At 41.0% G+C, this 25,789-nt stretch overlaps 1 protein-coding gene across 15 annotated transcripts in view; it reads left to right on the top strand.

Moving 5' to 3' along the window:
- LOC126069415 (zinc finger protein 345-like) overlaps nt 1-25,789 on the top strand; it is a 208,786-nt gene that overhangs the window by 102,001 nt on the left and 80,996 nt on the right. For 6 of the 15 annotated variants that reach the window (XM_049872786.1, XM_049872784.1, XM_049872783.1 and 3 more), the window contains exons 3-5: nt 3,386-3,512; nt 4,468-4,615; nt 8,614-25,484. The exons of 1 other annotated variant lie outside the window; for it this stretch is intronic. In XM_049872786.1, coding sequence (XP_049728743.1) covers nt 3,386-3,512; nt 4,468-4,615; nt 8,614-10,597 — 2,259 coding nt within the window. In that variant the 3' untranslated portion in view covers nt 10,598-25,484. Of the gene's footprint in view, nt 1-3,385; nt 3,513-3,545; nt 4,616-8,613; nt 25,485-25,789 lie in introns of those variants that run through there. 8 more of the 15 variants (XM_049872805.1, XM_049872804.1, XM_049872802.1 and 5 more) reach the window with 4 other exon arrangements.

Below are 25,789 nucleotides of genomic sequence, written 5' to 3'. Positions count from 1 at the left end.
CATATGTTTTTCCTTCTCTCTGAAGAACTTCTTTTACTGTTTTTTTTAAAGGAGGGTCTATTGGTGACCAGTTTCCTTCATATTTGTTTGTCTGGGAACGTCTGTATTTCTCTGTCACTTTTTCCTTTTTTTATTGTCCTTTAAGTGAAAGTTTATAGGTCAAGTTAGTTTCTCATACAGAAATTTATATACACATTGTTATGTGATCCTATTTGCTCTCCCTGTAATGTGACAGCACTCTCCTCCTTTCCACCGCAGATGTCCTGTGTCCATTCAGCCAATTCCTGTCCCTTTTTGCCTTCTCTTCTTGCCTCTGAACAGGAGCTGCCCATTTAGTCTCATGTATTCTGTCACTCTTTTTTAAAAATCTTTTTAATTGTAATAATATAAGAAAATACTTCCCAGTTTAATAATTAGTGCATGTATAATTTAATGGGTGGCGAAAAGGTTAAGCATTCAACTGCTAACAGGTTTGCGGTTTGAACCTACCTGCAGGCTCTTTGGAAAATCGGACCAGTGACCTGCTTCCAAAGGATCACAGCCTTGAAAACTAGGTAGTGCTTATGCTTTGTACAGTTGGGGTCACCATGAGTCGTAATCAACTCGACAGCGACATAAGAACAATAATGATAATGTAATGACATTATGTTCATCTGTTGTGCAACTATGACCACTGTCTTTTCCAATTTATTCCACCACCAGTAACAGAAACTCAGTGCCCCCTACGCAATGAACCCCCTTTTCTTCCTCGTTCCCACCGCTGGTAACCACTAATAAGTTTGGTCACTTTATATTTGCCTCTTTCGTAGAAGTGGGATCACACATTATTTGTGCTTTTGTGACTGATTTATTTCACTCAGCATAATGCTTTCAAAGATGATCCATGTTCTAGCATTTATCAGGACTTCATTTCTCTTTATAGCTAAGCAACGTTCCATTGCATGGAGGTACTATATTTTCTGGATCCATTCATCTGTTGATATACATTTAGGTTTTTTCCATATTTTGGTTATTGTGAGTAGTGCTGCAGCGAATATTGGTGTACAGATTTGTGTTTGGTTTTCTACTTTTAATTCTTTTGGGTATTTGCCTTGGTGTGGGATTGCTGGGCCATGTCGTAGTTCTATGGTCAAATTTTTGAGGAACTGCCATACTTTTCCACAGTGGCTGTATCATTTTGCCTTCCCACCAGCGATGCATGATTGTGCCAGCTTTCCCACATCCTTGCCGACACTTGTTATTTTCTATTTTTCTCTCCTTCCCTTTTGAAGGATCGTTTTGATGAATTCAGAACTGTAGCCTTTTTTTTCTCTCAACATTATATGTTTCATTGCCCTCTCTCCTTGCCTGCGTGATTTCTTAAGACATGTCTGATATTAACTCTTAACTGCTCTTCATAGGAATGTGATTTTTTTTCCCCTCTGTGGCTTTGTTCAGTATTTTCTCTTTGATTTTGTCTGGTTCGAATCTGATATCACTAGATGTAGCTTTTTGGTATTTATCCTGCTTGATGTTCCCTGAACTTCAGGAATCTTTGGTTTGGTGTGCATCATTAGTTTTCTCAATTTCTCTTTTATTATTACCTCAAATGTTTTTTCTGTTCATTCCTACTGTCTTTCATTTATGATATTCTCGATATGTGCATGGCTTACCTTTAGTAATTTTCCCCCAATTCTTGGATATTCTGTTCCATCTTTTTTTTCCTTTTTCTTTCTGCATTTCAGTTTTGAGAATTTCTGTTAACATCTTCAGGCTCACTGATTCTTTCCCTGGCTTTGTCCTGTCATTTGATGAACTTGTTAAAGACATTGTTCATTTCTGTTAACTATGCTTTTGATTGTTAGCGTTTCCTTTGGTTTCTTTCTTAGAGTTTTCATCTCTCTGCTTATATCTTCCATGTGTTGTTACATGTTCTGTACTTTATTTACTAGGGCCACTAGCCTGTTAATTATAGTGATTTAGAATTTTTGGTCTGATAATCCCAAAATCTATGCCACATCTTAGCCTGATTTTGACAATTGCTCTGTCTCTTCAAGCTGGGTTCTTGTCTTTAGGATGCCTGGCAGTCTTTTGTTGAAAGCCAGAGATTATGTACTAAGTGGAAGGAAATGAGGTGAATCAATAAGGCTCTTAGTATGTGGTTTTATCTTTATTTGGCTAGACATTAGGCTGTAGTTTTGCTGTAGCTGTCATTTGCTGTGGTATTCTTGTTTTTTTCATCCCTGTCGTATTTGGGTTTCCTGGAGATGTCATAAATCAAGTCTGAGACTTGGAGTTCTTTCTGTGGTAATCCCGTTATTATATGAGAACCCCGTGGATGGAGCGGTAAGGTAAGAACAAAAGGGAAGCCTAGGATAGTGTAGTGATTAAGTCTCAGTGTTTTAGTGAGCCTGTGCCTTGGGACCTGACCATACAGGTGCGCCTCAGCTTCTACCTACACCCACTTTTGTGAGATAGGAAGCCTAGAGGTTCACAGTTTTTCTTCTGAAGATGGGAATGACGACTTCCAAGTTCCTTATGTATCGAACAAGAAACTGGAGGTCTTCATTAGAATTTTGTGTCATTAATTTGGTCTTTATTTTCCTGTTGCTTTCTTTATACTATTCACTTATGCTGGTTTTTTCCTGTTGCTTTCTTTATACTATTTACTTATGCCTGTTTCCCAAATTTACGTGTTTTTCATACTCCTAATGACTGTTTCTTTTCTGGGTGTAGGCAAGGTATCTTCCCTTTTCTGGGCACGAAGATTAGCAGAGCCCATTCATGCCAGTGCTTCTACATTTCTCCAAAAGAATATTCTTTTATTAGCAGTACACCTGTCACATCCTGCTGTCCTAGAGTTCAAGAAAATATAACCAGTTCAGGGCCTTTGGTTGCCAGTTTAAGACCCTTGGTTCTCCCTAGCTGTGAGGGGCAAAAGGAAAAACTGCTATTCTGCACTGTTTCCCAGCTGTTAATACTTCATTATGCATAATATGCCTTGTGCTTTCTGTTTCCTTGAGTGTTTTGGTAGGTCTTATGGAAGGAGGTGTAATTGTTCACAGGAAAGAGATGATCTGAATGGGAACATTTCTCTAATTTCTGCTTTGTTTTCTAACTGTCCTAGACCATAAAGAGAAAGGAACAAGACTATGATTGATTGCAGTAAAGAGATGATTTCAGTGTGGGAAGTACGTAAGACAGGATACAATCAGTGAGGAAGCGAATGTATTTAGTGAAAGACAGGCTGATGGCTATATCCTAAAGTAAACCTTGGTAGAACAAAGAACCTTGTGTTAAATCCCTATGAATTCTCAGTCCCTTATACTGTCAGCCTTACCTTTTGTTCTTGTACACAATGGAGTACATGGTACCTTGGCGATTCAGAATGTGTGGGATGTTTTAGGACTCAGTGGTCGTTGAGGACGTGGCCGTGCTCTTTACCCAGGAAGAGTGGGCTTTGCTAGATCTTACTCAGAGGAAACTCTACAGAGATGTAATGATGGAAACCTTCAGGAATCTGGCCTCAGTAGGTAAGAATGGCATTTTTCTTTTTTTTCTTTCAGTGATCAAAAGTATTTTTACTCAACAACTTTGCTCCAGTATTTGGGCTGAGGAATGGGAATAAATTGTTAAATAAAACAGGCCTGGTCCCTTGGTCTTTGGAGCTCACATATCTTGTCTTCCCCATGAACATAAAGCTGTAAGTGTTAAAGTGAGCTTTCGTTTCTCTTGCGATTAAAATCCCTGAGGCTACTTAACTGTTGATAGTATAAGCACTGGCTTCAGGGATCACTTTGGGGCACTGAGAGATTTGTGATTTGAGTCTATAAGTATGACATGATTACTTAAATGCAAATAAACTCATACTTGTCCATCTTCAGAGACCCTGAAGAGCAAAGTATTGGCTCAGCATCAAGGAAATGCTCATTGCTCTTCACTGTCCTCCCTCATGGTGTGCGTTTCTCAATGAGTGCCACGTCAGCTATACACGTTTGTTTTCCCAGAGACTCAAGGGAGAGACCAGAGGACAGTAGAGATAGGACTCAACGAGGGCCACTGTGTCGGGAAGCACCAGGAAATCCAGAATTTTTGGAAGGACCAGCCCTGAGTGGAGGGAATTACATTTAAATCAGTCAGTTAGAAAAAGTCTCTTTTGGGTTGAGAACACAACTTCCCAGATACCTGAGCTTTTCTGATGTTAGCAGTCCTCTCACACCTGTAGTCATGGAGACCCTTTTCCTCTTTAACGTTACATGTGTATTATGCCCAACATGTTTCTGCGTAGCTTTCCTAACTATATCCATTCATGTCACCATCACCCTATCCTCATGGAAGTCTTTCCTAGTCATTTACTTTTTAACCATTTCCAAAGAGTTGAAACAGCGAAATGAGGCTAAGTCTTCGTTCACAGCAGCCTTTTTGTCTCTATTAATTGCTTTCCATTTTGTTTCATATTGTGAACCTCACATTGAATCACTGGGTCAGTGTCTCGAAACTTTATTGAAGGAGAAAAGTTATCCAGTGAACATATAATGATGCGACTCATGAAGAATGACACCTGGTCCTCTGTGGTAGAAGTCTTCGAATCACATGGCGATAAAAATGAGCCTAAAAACCAGGGGAGACATTTGAGGTGAGTGTCATTTAAAGAATAGAAAGCAGTGCCTCAGGAGAAAGTCCTAAGGTGCCTTACGTTAAAACACACACACACACACACACACACGTATGTGTATATGTATCTGTGTATGTACAGTGCAGTCAGTGATAGGATAATATCCATACTCCTTCAAAGGAGATTAGTTAGTATAATCATTACTGAAAGTTACACACCCACCACTAATGCAAAAGATGAAGAAATTGAAGATTTTTACCAGCTTTTGCAGACTGAAATTGATCAAATATATAGTCAGGAACCCCACCCACTGCCGTCGAGTCAATTCCTACTCATAGCGACCGTATAGGATAGAGTAGAACTGCCCCATAGAGTTTCCAAGGAGCGCCTGGCAGAATTGAACTGTCGACCTCTTGGTTAGCAGCCATAGCACTTGACCACTATGCCACCAGGGTTTCCATGCAGTCAGGACGCATTGCTAATTATTGGTGATTGGAATGCGAAAGTGGAAAAAAAGAAGAATTGATCATTTGAAAATACAGCCTTGGTTGTAGACACAACACTGGAGATGGCATGATAAGATTTTGCAAGACCAGTGATATGCATTCCACATACTTTTTTTGAACAACATAAACGATGACTGTACAAGTGGACCTTGGCAGATGGAATAATCAAACCAGGTACGTTTCTGGAAAGAGGCAATGGGGAAGCTCAATATCAATATTCACAACAAGGCCAGGGGCTAACCGTGTAATAGATCATCAATTGCTCATATGGGAAGTTCAAGTTGAAGCTGAAGAAAATTGAAACAAGTCCTTGAGAACCAAAATATGACCTCAGGTGTATTGCAGCTGAATTTAGTGACCATCTTGAGAATAGATTTGATGCCTTCAACACTAATGACTGAAGACCAGACAGGTGGTAGGATGACATCAAGATATCATATGTGAAGAAAGCAAGAGGTCATTAAAAAGAAAGAAAAGACCAAAATGGATGCCAGAAAAGACTCTGAAAGTTGCTCAAGTTGCTCTTGAGTGTAGAGTAGCTAAGCAAATGGAAGAAATGATAAAAATGCTGAAGAGAAGATTTCAAAGGGTGGTTCAAGAAGACAGAGTATTATAATGAAATGTTCAAAGACCAGATTTAGAACCAAAAGGAAGGAGCGTGCTTGGTATTTCTCAAGCTGAAAGAACTGAAGAAAAAATTCAAGCCTCGAGATACAATACTGACGGATTCTACTGGCAAAATATTTAGGACACTGAAGGCATTGGCGAAAAACAAAGCTCCAGGAATTGATGGAATACCAAATGAGGTGTTTCAATGACTGGATACAGCACCGAAAGTATTCAGGCATATATATATGCCAAGAAATTTAGAAGATGGCCACATGGCAAACCAACTGAAAGAGGTCCATATTTAGGTCTATTCCCAAGAAAGGTGATCCAACTGAATGTGGAAATTATCGAACAATGTCATTAATATCACATGCAAGTAAAATTTTGCTGAAGATCGTTAAAAAACGGTTGCAGCATAAAATCAGCAGGGAACTTTCCAAAACTCAAGCTGGATTCAGAAGAGGATGTGAAACAAGGGATATTGGCTGAAAGCAGAGAATACCTGAAGGATGTTTACCTGTGTTTTACTGACTATTCAAAGGAATTCGACTGCGTGGATCACAACAAATTATGGACACCATTGCAAAGAATGGGAATTCTGTAACAGTTGTGCTAATGAGAAACCTGTACGTAGACTAGGAGGCAGTCTTTGGAATGGAATAACAGGATACCACGTGGTTTAAAATCACGAAGGGTGTGTATCAGGCTTGTATCCTTTCACCATAGTTATTCAATCTCATGCCGAACAAATAATCCAAGAATCTGGACCGTATGAAGAAGAATGTGGTATCAACATGGGAGGAAGAGTCATTAACAACCTGCAGTATGCCGATGGCACAACCTTGCTAGCTGAAAGGAAGGAGGACTTGAAGCAACAACTGATGAAGATCAAAGACTACAGCCTTCAGTATGGGTTACACCTCAACATAAAAACAAAAATCTGCACAACCAGACCGATAAGCAACATTATGATAAACAGAGAAAAGATTGAAGTTGTCAAGGATTTCATTTTACATTGATCCACAGTCAATGCCCGTGAAAGAAGCAGACAAGAAATCAAATTATGTATCACATTGGGAAATCTGCTGCAAAGGACCTCTTTAAAGTGTTAAAAAGCAAAGATGTCACCTTGAGTACTAAGGTACCCCAACCAAGTCTTGATGTTTTCAACTACTTCATATTCCTGTGAAAGCCGGACAGTGAATGATGAAGACCAGATAAGAACGGATGTCTTTCAGTTATGGTGCTGGCAAAGAGTATTGAATATACCATGGACTGCTAAAAGAACAAACCTGTTTTGGAAGATGTACAGCCAGAATGCTCATTAGAAGCAAGGATGGTGAGACTTCATCTCACATGCTTTGGACATGTTACCAGGAGGGACCAGATCCTGGAGAATGACATCATGTTTGGTAAAGTAGAAGGTCAACGAAATAGAGGAAGAACCTTGACAAGATGGATTGACATTAGTTGCAATGATGGGTTCGTGCATAACGATTGTGAGGATGGCGCAGGACCAGGCAGTGTTTCGTTCTGTTATATATGGGATTGCTATGAGTCAGAACTTACTCAACAGTACCTAACAACAACAATGACATAAACCAGGGCTTCAGACTGGTTCGTCACAGTTCAGTAGTTGCCGACTGTTGTGGATTGAATTATGTCTCCCCAAAAATATGTTTATCAACTTGGTTAGGCCATGATTCCCAGTATTCTGTGGTTGTTCTCCATTTTGTGATTGTAATTTTATGTTAAAGAGGATTAGGGTGGGATTGGAACATCCTTAGCAGGTCACATCCCTGATCCAGTGTAAAGGGAATTTCCCTGGGGAAAGGAATATAAAAAGGAAAGGGAAGCAAGCAGAGAGTTGAGGAACCTCATACCACCAAGAAAGAAGCACCGGGAACAGAGCATGTCATTTAGACCTGGGGATCCTGCACAGAGAAGCTCTTAGTCCAGGGGAAGATTGACGAGAAAGACCTTCCTCCAGAGCCGACAGGGTAAGCCTTCCTTTGGAGCTGACACTCTGAATTTGGACCTCTGGCCTACTAAAAAAAAAAAAAAATTTTTTTTTTTTTTTGGAGGCCTACTAGACCCTGAGAAAATAGATTTACCTTTGTTAAAGCTACCCGCTTATGGTATTTCTGTTATAGAAGCACTAGATGACTAAGACATCGACATTAAGAATGGCAGCCTAGGCATTACATGGCAACCAGATCTGTTACCTCTTGAATTTCAACCCAAGTAGGAAACAATCCGCAGTTCCCCACTTCCAAGATGTGAGCCTACCACACCTCTATGTATGTGTGTTGCCCTCCACAGTCCACAGCCCCACCAGTAATCCAGCCTTCAGCCTTTGGAACTTTGGGATCCATAGGGAAGATCGGATTATTAGGACCGTTGAGAGTGACAAACATTATTAGCAGTGTGGTCAGCCGCCATGTTTGAACGGGGCATCACTGTTTGTTTCCACCTGGGTCGGAATCCAGTGGGCATCAGATTTGGTTGCTGTGAATGTGAATCCTGCCCTCATTTACTTTGGCAATTGCAGAACTGTCTTCACCTGGCTCAAAGTCCTGATTTATACTAATACTCATATATGTGTCTGTACATATGTGTATATATGTTTATGTATACATATAAACCTGATCGTAAAATTGTACGTTCAGAGAATTTTCACCATACAACATTTTCGTAAATGTGAGTCAGATATTGAGTGATTTAGACATATTTCACTTTGACAGAGTTATCAGAAAACCTCGTATTTTAAAGAAGCAGTTACAGTGATGGTAGTGTTTCTGCTAGATGATTTAACCTATGAAACTTGAGACCATTCAGGGCAAAAACCATGAAGGTTCACTGTACTCATCAATGGTGAAATTGGAACAAATTTATTTCCAACAGCTTATTGCCTGTATTTTACAGAAGTGTTACAGTGGAGAACCTCTGCGAAAGGGATGAAGGCGATCAGTGTCTGACGACCTTCACCCAGATTGCAAATCTTACTGGTCTAAAAAGAAATCTTCCAACAGTAAATGCTTCTGAACGCTGTGAGTGTGGAAAAGCCTTCATGGATCTCTCGTCATATAACCATGATCATAGATCTCACAGTGGATGCTGTACCTGTCAGTGTAAGGAATGTGGAGAAGCCTGCAACTGCCCTTCTCACCTAACCACTCCTATGAGAACTCTTAATGAAAAGAATCCTCAAAAATGTAAGGTATGTGGGAAGGATTTCATTTGTATCTCAAACCTTAAGAATCCCGTGACAACACTCACTGGTAAGAAACAGTACAAATGTAACAAATGTGGGAAAGATTTCTGTAGTTTCTCATCCTTTTGGACACATGTGAGTGGTCATAAACGTGAATGTAAAGAATGTTGTAAAACCTATAGTCTTTCATGCCTCGTTTTACATGAAAAATTTCTTAACGGAGATAAGCCTTACGTATGCAAGGAATGTGGGAAAGCCTTTAGGTGTTCCTCCAATCTCACTAAGCATACAGTAACTCACAGTGGAGAAAGGCCTTATGAATGTAAGGAATGTGGGAAAGACTTTAGACATGCTTCATCTCTCACTACACATATAAGAACTCACAGTGGAGAGAAGCCTTATGAATGTAGGGAATGTGGGAAGGCATTTAGTTGTTCCTCACATCTTATTTCACACATAAAAACTCACAGTGGAGAAAGGCCATATGAATGTAAGGAATGTGGGAAAGCCTTTAGTCAGTCCTCATCCCTCACAAAACATGTAAGAACTCACAGTGGAGAGAAACCTTACCAATGTCAGGAATGTGGGAAAGCCTTTAGTTGTTCCTCAGTCCTCACTACGCATAAAAGAACTCACAGTGGAGAGAGACCCTATAAATGTAAGGAATGTGGAAAAGCCTTTAGATGTTCCTCAGACCTCACTACGCATAAAAGAACACACAGTGGAGAGAGGCCTTATGAATGTAAGGAATGTGGGAAAGCATTTAGTCAGTCATCACACCTCACTACACATATTAAGACTCACAATGGGCAGAGGCCTTATGAATGTAAGCAATGTGGGAAAGCCTTTAGTTGGCCCTCAGACCTCACAACACACATAAGAACTCACAGTGGAGTGAGGCCTTATGAATGTAAGCAATGTGGGAAAGCGTTTAGTCAGGCCTCCTCCCTCACTACGCATAAAAGAACTCACAGTGGAGTGAGACCTTATAACTGTAAGGAATGTGGGAAGGCCTTTAGTCAGGCCTCATCCCTCACTACGCATATGAGGACTCACAGTGGAGTGAGGCCTTACAGTTGTAAGGAATGTGGGAAATCCTTTAGGTGTTCTTCACACCTCAGCAATCACATAAGAACTCATAGTGGAGAGAGGCCTTATGAGTGTAAGGAATGTGGGAAAGCCTTTAGTGATTTCTCAGCCTTCACTAAACATATACGAATTCACAGTGGAGAGAAACCTTATGAATGTAAGGAATGTGGGAAAACCTTTAGTCAAGCCTCCAACCTCACTTCACATATAAGAACTCACAGTGGAGTGAGGCCTTACAAATGTAAGGAATGTGGGAAAGCTTTTAGTGATTCCTCGTCCCTCACTTCACATATGCGAACTCACAGTGGAGAGAGGCCTTATGAATGTAAGGAATGTGGGAAAGCCTTTAGTCGTTCCTCACACCTCGTATCCCATAGAAGAATTCACAGTGGAGAGAGGCCTTATGAATGTAAGCAGTGTGGCAAAGCTTTTAGTCAGGCCTCAGCCCTCACTACACATATAAGAACTCACAGCGGAGAGAGGCCTTATGAATGTAAGCTGTGTGGGAAAGCATTTAGTCAGGCCTCTGCTCTCACAACACATAAAAGAACTCACAGTGGAGAGACTACTGTATGTCAAAAGTGAGGTGTTTCATCCTTACTGCTGTAATTTCAAACAGCAAATTTCTGAAAGTCTGCGATTAAAGAACATAGCTTCTCTGTGAGTAGGAAAGCAATAGAAGGTTCCATTAGAGTTACTTTTTGCCTTTGAGAGAAATGACAGTTTCAGTGTAATGCAGGACTGTCCTCTTCGTTGTTACTTTCTCAGTCAAAGCTAAATTTTACCTTTCTGTAAATTGTTGGCTATCACAAATAAGTTTGCAGAGAATAGCCTTGAGGAAATATGATTTTATATTTGTAATGTTTTTAATAATGTTATTTTGCATATGATTAAATGCACTCACCTTGTATTTGGTTTATGAGTGTTTTCGTATTTAACGTGTTTCCTTCCGGTCTTTCCTATTGTTGAAGTTCACTGTTTTACCCTTAGTAATTAGTAACTTTCTCTTCGGGCAGTACTTTGAAACTGTGTTGATATTCTGTTTGTGATTACATTTTGGACTACTAATTTTGGTATCCATTGATAATTAGTATCTATGGTTACTATTACTGTGGTGTTCATCAAATGTTATTTTCTGATCTAGTCATTTTTCGTGTTGCTTAATTTGAATTCTGAAAGTAATAGCTTTCCCTTTTCTCCCCTTTTCTTATTTGTTATATTGTTCATAACAGTACAGGAGTCCCCAGATTAGGAATGAGTTCCATTCCTAAGCGTGTCTTTAAGTCGAATTCTTACGTACATTGGAACCGCTAGGCGTGGTTCATATATAACGTCAATCAAAAGTTTGTCTTGGCATGTAGTATATCGTGTACCTTTCTATACATAAAAATCATTAAAGAAACCCAGAGGCGTGAAAACATCTTAAACATAATAATACGTTAATAATAGTAATGTTTTGATGTGTGTCGCAAAGTAGCATCCATTTGTCATTAGGAACTTTTGCTACTTCATCAGATTCCTTCTTGGTACACCCTCCTCCCAAATTGGGTAGGCCAATAGAGACCTGCGTGGCCACTGTGCATGTGAAACCCACCGCAGGGTGGATCGGGGGGATGAGAGGGACACGCGGAGCATGGACCCTGTCCTTGAAAGGCATCATACATGATATTGTGAGAGGCCCTGGCCTTTGCACAGCTCCAGCAACCAAGAGCAAGCTGGCTTCATGCTGCCAAACAGGCAAGGGATGCAGAAGTTGAGTTTCTGTAGGAAGGAGTCCTAATTTATAATAAGGTTTATGGGAATTGGTTCATAAGTCTGACATTTGTTACCCGGGGACTGCCTGTATAGGCTAATCCATATTACTTTTTTTTTCTTTTCTTGCCCAAATTATCCCAGATTTGGTTATTAGGAGCTCCCTTAAGTAGATTTGTGTATTTATTTGACATGTACCTGTTATAACTTGTAAATTATTTTCTGCCAGTGTTTGAAGCTCATGTTTTCTTTTTCCTGCTTGTGTCCTGCCAGCAGACTTTTCTCCAAGAAACCCCAGTTCCTTTTATTAGAGAATGATATTTAGAGACAAAGAGCTGGCATTAGGTATCAGCTTACTGCTGCTGGACTCTTAAAATGGAAAGAGCTTAGAAGTACATGTGTGTGAGTATACAGGTATGCATTGCTTAACTAGCACTTCAAAAAAAAACAAAATAATAAATGTTGGAGAGGATGTAGGGAGATTGAAACTCCTACACACTTGCGTAGGAACTTAAAATGGTACAACCCCTGTGGAAAACAGTATAGTGCTTTCTCAAAAAGCTAGAGATTAGAAATATCATGTCATCTAGCAATCTCACCCCTAGGAATATATCCTAGGGAAATTAGAGCTATGACACAAATCGACGTGTGTACACCCATGTTCATTGCAGCATTATTTACAATAGCAAAAAGTTGGAAAAAGCTTAAGTGACTGTCAGTGGATGAATGGATCAACAAACTGTGGCGGTGGCATACACACAATGGAATACTAAAAAAAAATACTACGCAACATTAAAGAGTAACGGTGAACCAGCAGAACACCTCATAACATAGATGAACCTGGAGGGCGTTCTGCTGAGTGAGATAAGTCAATCACAAAAGGACAGATAATGTATGAGGCCACTGTTATAAAAAGTCAAGAAAAGGTTTTCACACAGAAATAAACGTTTTAGGATGGTTTCCAGGATTTGGGGCAGGGGGACCACTAACTAGACAGTAGACATGTACTAACTTTGGTGAAGGCAGAATAATGTATGATATGGGGGAAGTCAGCACAACATATTCAAGGTAAAGAAAGACACTGAAACGTATGCAAGAGTAAAAGGCAGCAACGGTAAATGCCAATACATATACAACCTCGTGACAAGTGCAATAACAAACACTAATGCTTGAGTAGATACTAGATATGTAAGCTGAACAGATAGAAGGTGACATGGATGTACACTCACGAATACATACAAGTGTAAAACAAAAAACCAAACCCACTGCTGTCAAGTCGATTCTGACTCGTAGCGACCCTAGAGGACAGAGTAGAACTGCCTGATAGAGTTTCCAAGGAGCGCATGGTGGATTCGAACTGCCGACCTCTTGGTTAGCAGCCGTAGCACTTAACCACTACCCCACCAGGGTTTCCATACATATATGTGTACCTGCTGCAAATATACGCGTTCTGCAATAGTGCACATAGGGGACACAGTCATGAAAATTTAGCCATAGCAATACACCTTCTGGGACTGAGACACTGGGCTTGAGGGCTAGTGACCGTAGTCTCAGGGGACATCTAGGCCATTCGGCATGTCATCATTTTATAGATGATATTGTACATTCTGCTTCGGTGAGGAGAGACTGACATTTTAAAAGCTTGTGAACGGCCATGTAAGATACAATAAGGCTCTTCCCTTCTAGAACGAAGAAAATTGAACAAAACCAAAAACTCATGTGAACCACTGTCTCCACTAGCCTGAGACTAGAAAAACTACGTATTGCTCAGCTACCATTCACAACTACTCTGAGCAGGCTCCCAGTATAAGGTCATGGACAGAGTGGGAGAGACATAAAGAACAAAACTCAAACTCATAAGACCAGACTTACTGGTCTGACAAAGAGTGGTAGAACCCCCAAGACTATGACCCTTAAAACAGTCTTCAGATTTGGAACTGAAATCACTCCAAGCTTGAGAAAATTCCCCATTCTCACTCGTAACCCCAACCATCCTCCAGAGTAATTCTTGTCATTATTTTCTTTCTACTTTGAAATATTCTATGCATGTACAAACACAAATGACTTTTTGTACACAAATACTGCTTTATCATATGTATTATGACCACATCATAGCCATACAATAGGTAGGCATCTAAAATGGACAGTAAAACCAGTGAGAAATGTACACCTCAGAACAATCAACTATAAGTGACCTAAAGGGCAGCATTTGCCCAAAAGTAAAGTTCAGAAGGAAAGTAAGAACAGGAATGCTGGCTGAATGGACACAGAGAACCCAGGGAGGAAGTGGGGAGAGTGCTGACATTCAGGGGTTTGCAGCCAGTGTCATAAAACAAGGTGTGTATAAATTGTAGAATGGCAAACTAATTTGCTCATTTACCTAAACAACAAAATGTTAAAAAAAAAAAAAAAAAAAAAGCCAAGCATGGCAAGACTTCATCCTGCATACTTTGGGCAGTTATCAGGAGGGATCAATTCCTGGAGAAGGACGACATGCTTGGTAAAGTGGGAGGTCAGCGAAAAAGAGGAAGACCCTCAGTGAGATGGATGGACACAGTAGCTGTAATAACGGACTCAAACACAGCAACGATTGTGAGGGTGGCACAGGACTGGGCAGTGTTTCCTTCTGTCGTATATGCGGTCGCTATGAGTCAGAACCAACTTGATGGCACCTGACAGAAATTTGTGGTGCTGTCCCACCACTGCCTACACCTTCACTGATACATCTACCTTGTGTCCCTCCCCAGGGGTGCACACTCCATCTTTCCTGCCCCTCTGCCCATAAAGTCCCCCAGTCCAGTCTGCACCACTTGACTCTGGGTGAATTTTCCTGGGGTTCACGGATCCCCTCTCTCAGGTCTGCCTAGCTCCAGTACGTGCTTTGCCCACCTCCTCTCTCCTCCACCTGTCTCAGAATGTGTCCTCTATTTTGCTCCCGCCCAAGGCTTTGTTGTAGTTGTGAATAAAGCTGCTGCCTCCTTTGGCCATCTTTAAATGGCCATGTTGAGCTGGGTGGTGAGTAGGGTATGAATGGACCGTAAATCCCCACTTTCCTGCAGTCCCTGCTTCAACTCCCCTAATGTGGTGCTTAGCCAGGTTCTCCAATCCTTCAGTTGGTGTCCAGAGTTCCGAGATAACTGGTTTCACAGGCTTTTACTTGTTTTCTTTGTCATTGTTGTGGTAGATCGTGAGGGTGCTATTATCTGTGTTGCCATCTTGCCCTTCCTCCTCACTTCGGTTTCAAACCCTGCAGACAGATTCAATAAGAAATGGAAGGGTAAAGGGAAGAAAAATTCATTTTTTACAAAATGTTTTCACAGTACACATTCATGTCCAGTCGTTTGGTGGATGTATCTGGGGTAAGCACTTTCACATATTTAAACTGATTTGACAGTATTTCGGCTACAGATACGGGTAGGGTATTCATTCCTTTCTAATAAGAAAGTCTATTTTGAAACTAGTATCCATTCCAGGGAGTAACTTAGACCAGGGTTCGGCAAACATTTTTGTAAAGGGCTAGATAGTAAATGTTTTAGGCTTTGCAGGCCGTATGTTCACTTTTGCAAACACCTGACTCTGCAGTTGTAGCTGGAAAGCAGCTGTACACAGTATGTCCTTGAATTATTGTGGCCATGTTCCAAGAACATGGTACTTAAAGAAGCTGCTTTTGGGCAGATTTGGCCTGGAGCTGTGTAGTGTATTGACTCCTGACTTAGTTGATTCAGATACAAGGAGCAGGCTAATTATAAAGGATTCAGTAAAATTAATAGAAAAAATCACATGCAGCTTCCTGTCTGTTAGTGGGACTCACCTAGGGGAAGGTCTAGGATGATTACATCACTCAGGCTCTTCCCTGTGACCCTAGGCAATGCTGAGTCAACTCAGTCTTATGGCAGGCATCGAGCTTGTTCTCTTTATGGTGATGGAAAACTTGACAACACGTAATAGTGATGGTTGCACAACATGATGAGGTTACTAAATTGTACGCTTGAAAAACGTTAAATTGCCGAATGGGTTATATGTAAAGTTACAAAAAAAAAAAAAAAAAGAATTTCAGGTTAGGACAGAGAACTGAATTGCAAACTTTTGTTTTTTTTTTATATTGCATGTATTTTATGATTCTAAATGTCTTTTATATTTGGAAAAGGAAATACCCCGATAAAAATTAAATATTCAAATAGTACAGGGTATACAACGAAATATCTCTTTCTCACTCTTGATCTCAATCATCCTCCCCAGAGAAATCCTTGTGATATTTTTTGTATATACAAACACAAATGACGTGTTTTCCAGAGATATTTTTTGTATATATAAACACAAATGACATGTTTACACAAATAGTATATTACCACACATATTGTTTGTATCTTTCTGGTCTTTTTCACTTAATATGTCTTGGAAATCATGTCACAGAGCACATAGCAGTTGGACTCTCTGTCTCACACAGCTAATGTTTTATATTGCATGCATGGACCATAAACTATTATTCAGTTTTCTACTAAAGACTTTTCCTTCCTTTTGCTCCTGTAGACAGTGTTGCAAACCACATTCTTGGCCGTCCTGCACATATCTGAGTAATATCTGTAGAATAAATTCCTAGGAGTGAAATTTTGTTAGGTCAACAGATATATTTTTAAATGTATGCTTCAAATTTTGATAGATACAGCCAGATTGCATTCTGTAGGAGATGTACCAATTTAAACTCTACCAATAATCTATAAGCATGCCCATTTCCCCATACCATCGCCAGCATAGTGTTAAACTGTGATCTTTGCCAAACTGAAAGGTAGAAAGTAGTGTTCCATGGGAATGTCACTTTGGAAGACAGTCTAGCAGTTTCTTGCAACTCTAAACATAGGCGCACCATTCTGATCCAGCAGTAAGCACTCCTAGGTGTTTACCCACATGGGTGAAGATGTGTATCTGTATAAAAACCTATACACAAATGTTTATAGCAGCTTTATTCATAATTACCAAAAATTGAAAGCAACCAAGATGTCACTTAGTAGGTCGATGGATAAACAGATGGTGCCACAACCATACAGTGGGATACTATTCATGGATTAAAAAGAAATAAGCTATCAAGCTAGGAAAAGACATGGAGAAATCTTAAATGCATACTGCTAAGCGAAAGAGGCCAGTCCAAAAAAGCTACATACTGTGTGATTACAGTTGACTAAAAATGTGCAAAAACAAGACAGTCCCTTGCAAGGACATTCCGCTGCACACACTGAGGAAGAGAGCAGATTTTTGTATATTACAAGTCTGGGCCGTCCGGATCTCAGCTCACTGCCTTACGCTAATTAGAGTGGTAACAACTGGAAAATGGAGGTCCCTGGACAGTTACCTGAACTGTCGGTTATGGGCACTGTCATTGGGCCTTCTAGTGGCAGCCTCTATCAAAGGCTGTGATCAAGTGTGATCACGCTATGTATGTCTTCTTGGCCTGGACCAGACCATGTGGTCCTCTCCTGCTGGTTTAGCTGTGCCTTTGTTTTTTAAACCCCTTGCAGTCCCTCAGAACCTTCTTCATCACAGTGAACCCTTCATCTGTTCCTTGGCGGAGGCTGACCTTAGTGGACACTGGGTAGCATCACTCCATTTCTCACCCCAGGGGCTGTTTCCAATCTGTGAACTCTGGGCTCTGCCTTTTTTTATCCCTCATGGGGCCTCTGGAAATCCAAGGGGGTCGAGTGTCATCTCAGGATCTCCAGTGCACCCAAACCTTCCACCTCTGCTACGGAAGCCCTATTTTAACACAGAGCCAAACTCTGATCATATTTCCCACGATTTCAAAATGGGACATGGATATAGCCCCCATTTCCTTCCTTTTAGTCTTTTAAAAATTCTTATTCTACTTTTGAAGACACTCCTCTTATGTCAGTGATTCTCATTTGGGGGCCATTTGCCACTTTAGAGAATATATGTCAGTATCTGGATACATTTTTAATAATCACAACTAGGAGGGAGGCATGGCTAATAACGTCTGGTGTTTTAGAGGCCAAGAATGCTGCTAAACACCTTACGATGCATACGTGTATCCTAGGGCATTAATTAACTCTATTGGAGGCCAGAGCACGTGGAGAAAAACTAGCTTAATAATAGGCGACAACACTCAGGGATATTATATACACATCCCTCTAACATAACAACAGCCAACGTTTAATTGGCCCTTGACATGTGGCACTTCTTACCCTGGTGCTTTTTCATATTAGTTCATTTAAAACTTCACATCAGCCTTATGAGGCACACGTTGTCCTAGACTCTGTCACAGCTGAGGAAACTGAGGCACGGGTATGGTAAGCATTTTTTTTTTCTCGAAGTCACTGTCTATTAGGGTTGCATCAAGATTTAAACCCAGAAGGGGTGACCTAAGAGTTCACACTATTAAGAGCTCTGTTCCATCACCCTTGGACGGACTTTCCCAGCCCAGGGCATTGGTGCTATCACTGGAGGGAAGACTCATTGCACAGAAGCTTCCGCAGGGCTCGCTTCATGTCTTTGTTCATTGCGGTGTGATGGGTCGCTTTTGTGTGGCCTTTCTTGCAATGGTCTTGTAACTCTCACCCAAGTGATAGAACAGGACTGTGCAGATAGGGTAATTGTAGCCCACCAAAGAGATTGGTCAGTTTCGCCATCCCTCTGGGCTTTAAATAAGCCACCCCAGAGGCAGGAAAGAGAGGATCCCACTACTACCAAGGAAGAACAGCCAGGAGCGGAGAACAGGTCCTTTGGACCTGGGTTCCTTCCACTGAGAAGCTCCTGGATCCAGGAGACAGAGAGGGAGCTGTAACCTTGAAAACGGCAAGAAGTGGTGGCAGAGAAGCAGTGGCAGGAGAGAGCACGAAGTGGGCTTCCTGGCCCATGGAGTGAGAAAGCAGAGTGCTTTTGGGCAGAGTCAGAGGGCCAGGGAGAGGCGTGCCTGCGAGCACTGCTGAGAAGAGTTCCTGATGGAAAAACTATCTTTAGTGTTCCTGAACCTGAATTTTAACCTGTTAAAGGATGGATTTGCAAGGAAAAAGAAAGTATTTTGCTTTTTGAATTTCGAGTAAGCAATTTGCTGTTGGATGCATCCAGGTTGGAAAAGGCAGTGTCCATCAGAAGGAGCCCCCTTCCAGGACTGGAAGTTAAAGAGAGCCAGCAAGAAGGCAGCTTACTATGCTTGCTCGTGGTTACCACCTGGGTCCACTCAGTGAGTGGAAGTGGGGTGGGCAAGTGCAGCAATAAAGAGACCGATGAGTTTGGACATATTCCATTGGCAGCTGTTGACCTAGCCCATGGGGGTTAGGGATGAGAGAGAGGAAGGGCTGGCTGGTCAGAAGTAAAGGGAGTTGGTGGAACTCTTGAAGTTTTCAGGTGTAACCTATTTACCTAGACCAAGAGGGCTAAGGATGAGACTGTGAAGGGGCTGTCTGAAGTGTTGGGAGATGTGTGTGAACTCTTGAGCCTAAGGCTGCTACCCATTGTGACAAAGCTTGGATGGCTAAGGATGAGCTGACCGGAACTCGATGGAATGAAGAGGAAGATGTTTGACACCTCAAGCTGGTGTAGATTGCTGCAGTTTGATGGCTTGCCCTGGGCTGGACTTTGCTTATGGATGCAGACGCTCTTAGTCGCAACTGGAACAGAAGATTAAGACCAAGGAACATGTTTGTCTTCTCATAGTACTGATTTGATAGGGATGAGTAATTTAAACATTAGGCATCTAAAATGGGGGGAGAGAAAAGCATGAAGTGGTTTATACACTTTCATAGATGTGGTTACATTAAATGAGGGGGACATAGGAGGGTCCCTAGTGGATAGATTCCTCTTTCGCTGATGGGTCTGGGTAAGAGAGGATGGGAGAAGATGTTGATACACTTGGATGATTCATTTCTGAGTGTTGATGGTTCACAGGGTTAATTGTGATTGTACTGTAATTGTAGAAGCTGTAGGTATGAAAGTGTGGACTAAGGGGGAGGTACTGCTGGACTTGAGTACAGTGGCTGAACCTAAAGTCCTTTAAATGTTTTGTTATGCTGATACCCCATGAGGCTCAGAGCAAGGGAATAATCTCTCAGTTGAATTTTGTCGTGCACCAGAAAGGGTGAAGCCAAGATGAACTATTGGGGAACCTGACCAGAGCAAGTGGATACCTGAATTGTAGATGCCTGAGTAACCTCACCTCTTGGACTCTTTGCCCTATTAAAGGACTTAATGTTAATGACTGTTTTGGACTGATACAATGATTAGGAGGGAGAAGTTTTCCTCCAAGTATGAAAGAACCATGGCTAGAAAAGCCAGGGATGGCCTGTGGTACGATGGATCGCCTTTGTGTAGCCTTTCTCAGCATGGTCGTGTAACTCCCACCCAGGTGATTGGGCAGGACTGTGTAGATAGGGTAATCATAGCCCACCGAAGGGATTGGTCAGTTTTCCCATCCCTCTAGGCATGAAATGAGCCACGCCAGAGGCAGGGAAGAGAGGATACCACCACTACCAAGGAGAACAGCCAAGAGTGGAGAGAGTGTCCTTTGGACCCAGGATCCCTGTGCTGAGAAGCTCCTGGACCCAGGAGACAGAGAGCGAGCTGTAATCCTGAAGATGGCAAGAAGCAGTGGCAGAAAAGCGGTGCCAGAGAGATGGTGGCAGGAGAGACCACGCAGTGGGCTTCCCAGCCCATGGGATGAGAAAACTGGGTGCCTTTGGGCAGAGGCAGAGAGCCAGAGAGAGGCATGCCTGCAGGCGCAGATGGGAAGAGGCTGTCCAGATGGGAGAACTGTATCCTGAGCATTCGTGAACCTGAATTGTAACCTGTTACAATTGTGAATGTTCTCTGTGAGTTCAGTGTGGCCATTGCAATGAATAATCAAACCCAGAAGAGAAGTAAAGAGTGCTTTGAGAGAGACAGTTGGTGTCAGAATTGGTAAAGATGGCGGAGAGAGGAGGCATGTCTGACCTCTGCCTCATAGGAATCAGCCTTGGGCTGTTGATCTTGACTCTCCTTCCCCCTTGCGGAGTTAGTAGTCGTCAGATGCTGCTTCCACGGCGCTTTTACTGTCTACAAGCTAAAGGTGAAGGGGTCCATCATGGAGCGACTACGGTGTACAGGACGGAGGCAAACAGCCCTACCCAAGAGACGTGTGGGTGTAGAACTGATAGACACCCAGGAAGCTCCATAGAAGAAGGAGACAACTGAGAGGTGAGACCCACAGGTTGAAAGTGCTTCGTACTTCGTGTTATAGATTAAATTGTACTCCCCAAATAGTGGTTGTAAATCCTCACCCCTATACCTGTGGATATAATCCCATTTGGGAGTGGGTTTTCTTTGTTATGTTGATGGGGCAGTATTAGTGTAGGGTGTGTTTTAAGTCAGTTTCTTTTGAGATAGATAAAGAACAGATTGAGTAAGCAACCAAGCAAGCAACCAGACATGGAGGAAGATAGATGCCACACCATATGAAGATGATAGCGGAACTGAGAAACAGAAGCTGAGAAGAGACAAGGACTTTCCCCCAGGGTTGACAGAGAAAGCCTTCCCTAGATCTGGCACTCTGAATTTGGACATCTAGCCTCCTAAACTGTGAGAAGATAAATCTCTGTTTGTTAAAGCCACCCGCTTGCGGTGTTTCCGTTACAGCGACATTAGCTAACTAAGACAGAAATTGGTATTGGAGCATGGGGGCTGTTGTAAAAAAAATACCTAGGATGTGAAAGTGGCTTTGGAACTGGGTAGTGAGTGGAGGCTGGAAATGTTTTAAGGTGCCTAACAGTAAAAGCCCAGATTGCCTTGAGATGGTTGGTAGAATTGTGGACATCAAAGGCAGTTCTGGTGAGGGCTCAGAAAGAAGTGAGCAGAGCCATAGAGAAAGTCTCTTTCATCTTAGAGACTTATCTATGGTGCCATTAACAGAACATTCCTAAACGTGTGGACATTCAATGTGCTTTTGGTGATCCTTTAACAGGCAATGATGAACATGAGTTTGGACGATGGAGGAAGGGTGGTGCTTTTTATGCAGTGGCAAAGAGCTTGTCTGAATTATGTTCAGATGTTTGGTGGAGGGGAGAATTTGTAAGTGAAGAACTTGGGTATATGACAGAGGAGATTTCTAAGGAATGTCTTAAAGGGGCCGCATTGTTTCTTTTTGCCACTTAAAGTGAAATGTGAGAAAACAGAGATGGACTTAAAAAAAAGAACTATGAAAACAGAATTTGAAGATTTGGAAAATTCTGTTGAACATACTAAGGACATGTTCCCTAAAACTCTTACAAAGGTCTTGATGACTCAATCTTTTGTTAAAGAGTTTAGACCTGTGACTGATGGATCTAACCAACTATCACAGCAGAAAATCCATCAGCTTAGGTTGCAGGGGGCAGAGAGAGGACGAAAAGAAGGAAAGCTGTCTGCTTCTTGAACTTCTACAGGCAGGAAACAGGCCAAAGGAGCTACACTTGTTGTTCTCCAAGAAAAGAAAAGGACCATACCTGGAGCACTTGGAGAGCATCAGAACCCTTGTGAGGAACACTGGGAGAAGGACTGACTCGGTTTCAATGGGTGAAGCTAAGGCCTTCTATGTTTCAAAGGGTAGAGCCACAGTCTCCTAGGTCTTAAAAGGTGAAGCCATACCCTGCAAACGGTAGAGCCACAGCCTCCCAGGTTTCAAAGAGTTAAATCTCCACCACCTTGGTTCTGGAACTTGGCGCTGCCATTCAGATATGCCAAGTGGATTAGGCTGCTACCCACAGCTGTTTCAAAAACAATGAGGGCTAGGCACAAAGCAATAACGTCCATAACATTCTTTCCCCAAGGGAAAGTTATTAGTCCACAAATCTCAAAGGCATGTAAGACGAAAGGATAGCAAATACTAGAAAGAGGAAATACGCCAAATCCAAGAATTCTATCTCTATTTGTGTAGTCTGGTGTTTGGGAATAAAGGATTTACAGGCCTGGTCCTGGATCTTGGAATGAGTTGTCCATGCCAGATCTTGTCTGGTTTTTATCCTGGCGATTTTTGAACTTCAGTTTGAGTCCTTATTTGGTTTAACTGTTCACACAGGGACAGTAGTTTTCTTCAATTGAAACAGGTGTATCCAGGTGTGAACTCCATAGTTAATTTTAGTTCCTTGTGATTCTGGATCAGTAATACCTTGAAATTTCATCAGTTTTTAAAAAAGTTTTAGAAATCTTGATTTAGTCCAATAGTATTTGTAAGTGAATTATTATAATCCTTTTTGTAAGTCTGATATAGTTCATTTTTGTTGAAGTATTTTTAGTCAAGCATTTTCAGTGAGTTAGTAAAGTAGAGCATTTCTTCAGATGACAAATTAAAACATGACCATGGATGACTTATAATAATTTTTTAAAAGTGAACGACCTGATTGAAATTACAACAGTAACACAAACCCAAATATAGTTAAAGAAAAAAACAATCTCTAAATATACTGATTATTTTCATTTCCAAAGTGTTTCAGATATAACATAATAATCTTGAGACATGATACTTTATACCAAAAAGCAAACCCAGTGCCGTCAAGTCAATTCCGACTCATAGCGACCCTATAGGACAGAGTAGAACTGCCCCAAAGAGTTTCCAAGGAGCGCCTGGCGGATTCGAACTGCCGACCCTTTGGTTAGCAGCCGTAGCACTTAACCACTATACCACCAGGGTTTCCATGATACTATATAGTCAGGATATATCAAAACTAGATTAAGCTAGACATTTGAATGGTAATAAAAACTTTGTAGATAAATGGTGTGAATTCTGTAGTTTAAACCATTGGCTTTGATGATGCGTGATTTAAAGTAAACAAAGTGACTAAGTTAGTAATGGAAATAATATAATTATGACACAATACATGTTTAATATTAGATAAACATGATTGGTATATAAATTTTCAGTTCAAAAAAATGGGCAGTTTTCTTGGTTTGACAACACATTTTATGTAATTTATATCAGATAACAGAAACAAATCTTTTATGGCTTTCTACAAAGTTTCAAAGTTGTCAGGAGTTTACCAAGAATCAATAGTTAAGTTATTTGAAGCAAAGATTTTAACAGTTAAAACCTTAGTTTTTTCATAATTATGTGGCTTTGTTTTTGATTCAGGAATTTGTTTTGTGAAACCTTTGCCTTCAATGTGGATTGCATAAAGACTAAAATTAACCTTTTAACTTAGTAGTTAAAGAAAAAATTGTTATCTTAACAGTGAGAAATCCAATTCTTTGTTTTATATGCTTTTTGACATTGTGTTGTTGTTAGGTGCCATCAAGTCGATTTCGACTCATAGCGACCCCATGCACAACAGAATGAAACACTGCAAGGTCCTGCACCATCCTCACAATCATTGTTATACTTGAGTCCATTGTTGCAGGTGTTAACTACTTTAAATGTTTAATCCATTTTGGAGCCCTGGTGGTGCAGTATTTAAGAGCTACAGCTGCTAACCAAAAGGATGGCAGTTCAAATCCACCAGCTGCCCTTGGGAATCCTATGGGGCAGTTCTACTCTGTCCTATGTGGTCTCTATGAGTCAGAATCCACTTGATGACAATGGGTTTTTAATCTCATTTAATCATCCCAATAACCCAAAATTAGTGAAGAAATTTTTGTTGCAAGTAATAATAAAAAAAAAAGTTAAAAAAATTGTTAAGTAAAAAAGTTTTGTTTTGTTTTTGGTTCGTATGCTTGGTATTCTTTGGGACAGCTGGCTAAAGATGTGGCTGTATCCAAGAGCTCAATGATATCATTCAGACATTTTCTCTCTGCTGTATTTCCCTCTAAGTTGTTTCATCCTTAGACTGTCCTCATGTTATTATGAGGTGAATGTCATCAACTCCATGCTTACATCCAATCAAGATAACAACCCTAGAGTGGTTCCCCCAACTACCTTAGCAGAAGTCCCAAAATAGGCTCTGATTGGCCTCTGCCAGTCACATGCTAACTGGTGAATCAATCCCTGTGGCCAGTATTCACTCACTGCCAAGCATGAGTCACTTACCTGTCCTTACAGATGGGAAGTGAGGTCAGCTTTATTTGACCCATTTGGACCAAACTAAAGGAGAGGCAACTCCCCAAAGGAATATCAGGATATCATTACCAAAAGAAGGAGGAAGGGATGAAAGAAAGGCAAACATGAGTAGATAATCTCATACACCCTACGGAGAAGGTACTGTAATAGCTCAAATTTCATGTAAGAGGAAACTGAGGCTGAGGGAGGTGAAGTGATTTGATTAAAAAAAAAAAAAAAAATCATGGCCGCTACATGGCAGAGCTGGAATTTAGACTCTCTAGTTTGAACTTTGAGACACTGCACTATTCAGCTTTCTTGACAATAACAACCCTAGGTAGTAGTGTATTATGGTATTTGTGCCCTCTTCACGGCCAACTTGCCTCCCTCCCCTTAATCATAGGAAAAGTTAGAAGGATGATGAGTATGTAATATGTCCCCTTTTCTGTAATGTTGATCAAAATGATAAAAAACCCTCCATGGAAACCAAACCCCAAAAGTGAGAAATTCCGTATTATATTAATGGTGTGTTTTGCCCAACATCATCTTCAACAACGTACTGGGGATGTGATTTGCCCCTGGTTATAATATGAATAGGAAGCAGCATTTTCCAAGCATTTGAGGGTCCCTTAATTATGGCTTCTTTTTTTAAATCAGTGAATATATCAAAACATTTTCATCTTGTCATATTTCTTAGTTGTCCAGACTATGTTCTTACCAACCTTCTTCCACCTTCACAAGGATATGAAGTCAGAAGCATGGAGAAGACCTGAACAATAATGTCAGCCGTGTTGACCTAGCTGGCATTTATGGAACACTCCACCCAACAATAGTGAAGACACATTATTTCTAAGTGCTTATGAAATATTCATCAAGATAGACCTTATGCTGGGTTATAATACAAACTTTAACAGCAGAATAAAATGAATGACAAAATAAGAAAAATTGCGGTATATTCATTTATTGGAATAAAGCACAGTGACAAAAAATAACTAATTACTGCTATGTGCAACAACATAGATAAAAATCTGATGGACATT

This window comes from Elephas maximus, chromosome X (assembly GCF_024166365.1).
Source record: "Elephas maximus indicus isolate mEleMax1 chromosome X, mEleMax1 primary haplotype, whole genome shotgun sequence".
Lineage (NCBI taxonomy): Eukaryota > Metazoa > Chordata > Mammalia > Proboscidea > Elephantidae > Elephas > Elephas maximus.
The sequence above is the reverse complement of the archived record's forward strand: the minus strand, read 5'-3'. Positions and strand labels throughout refer to the sequence as shown.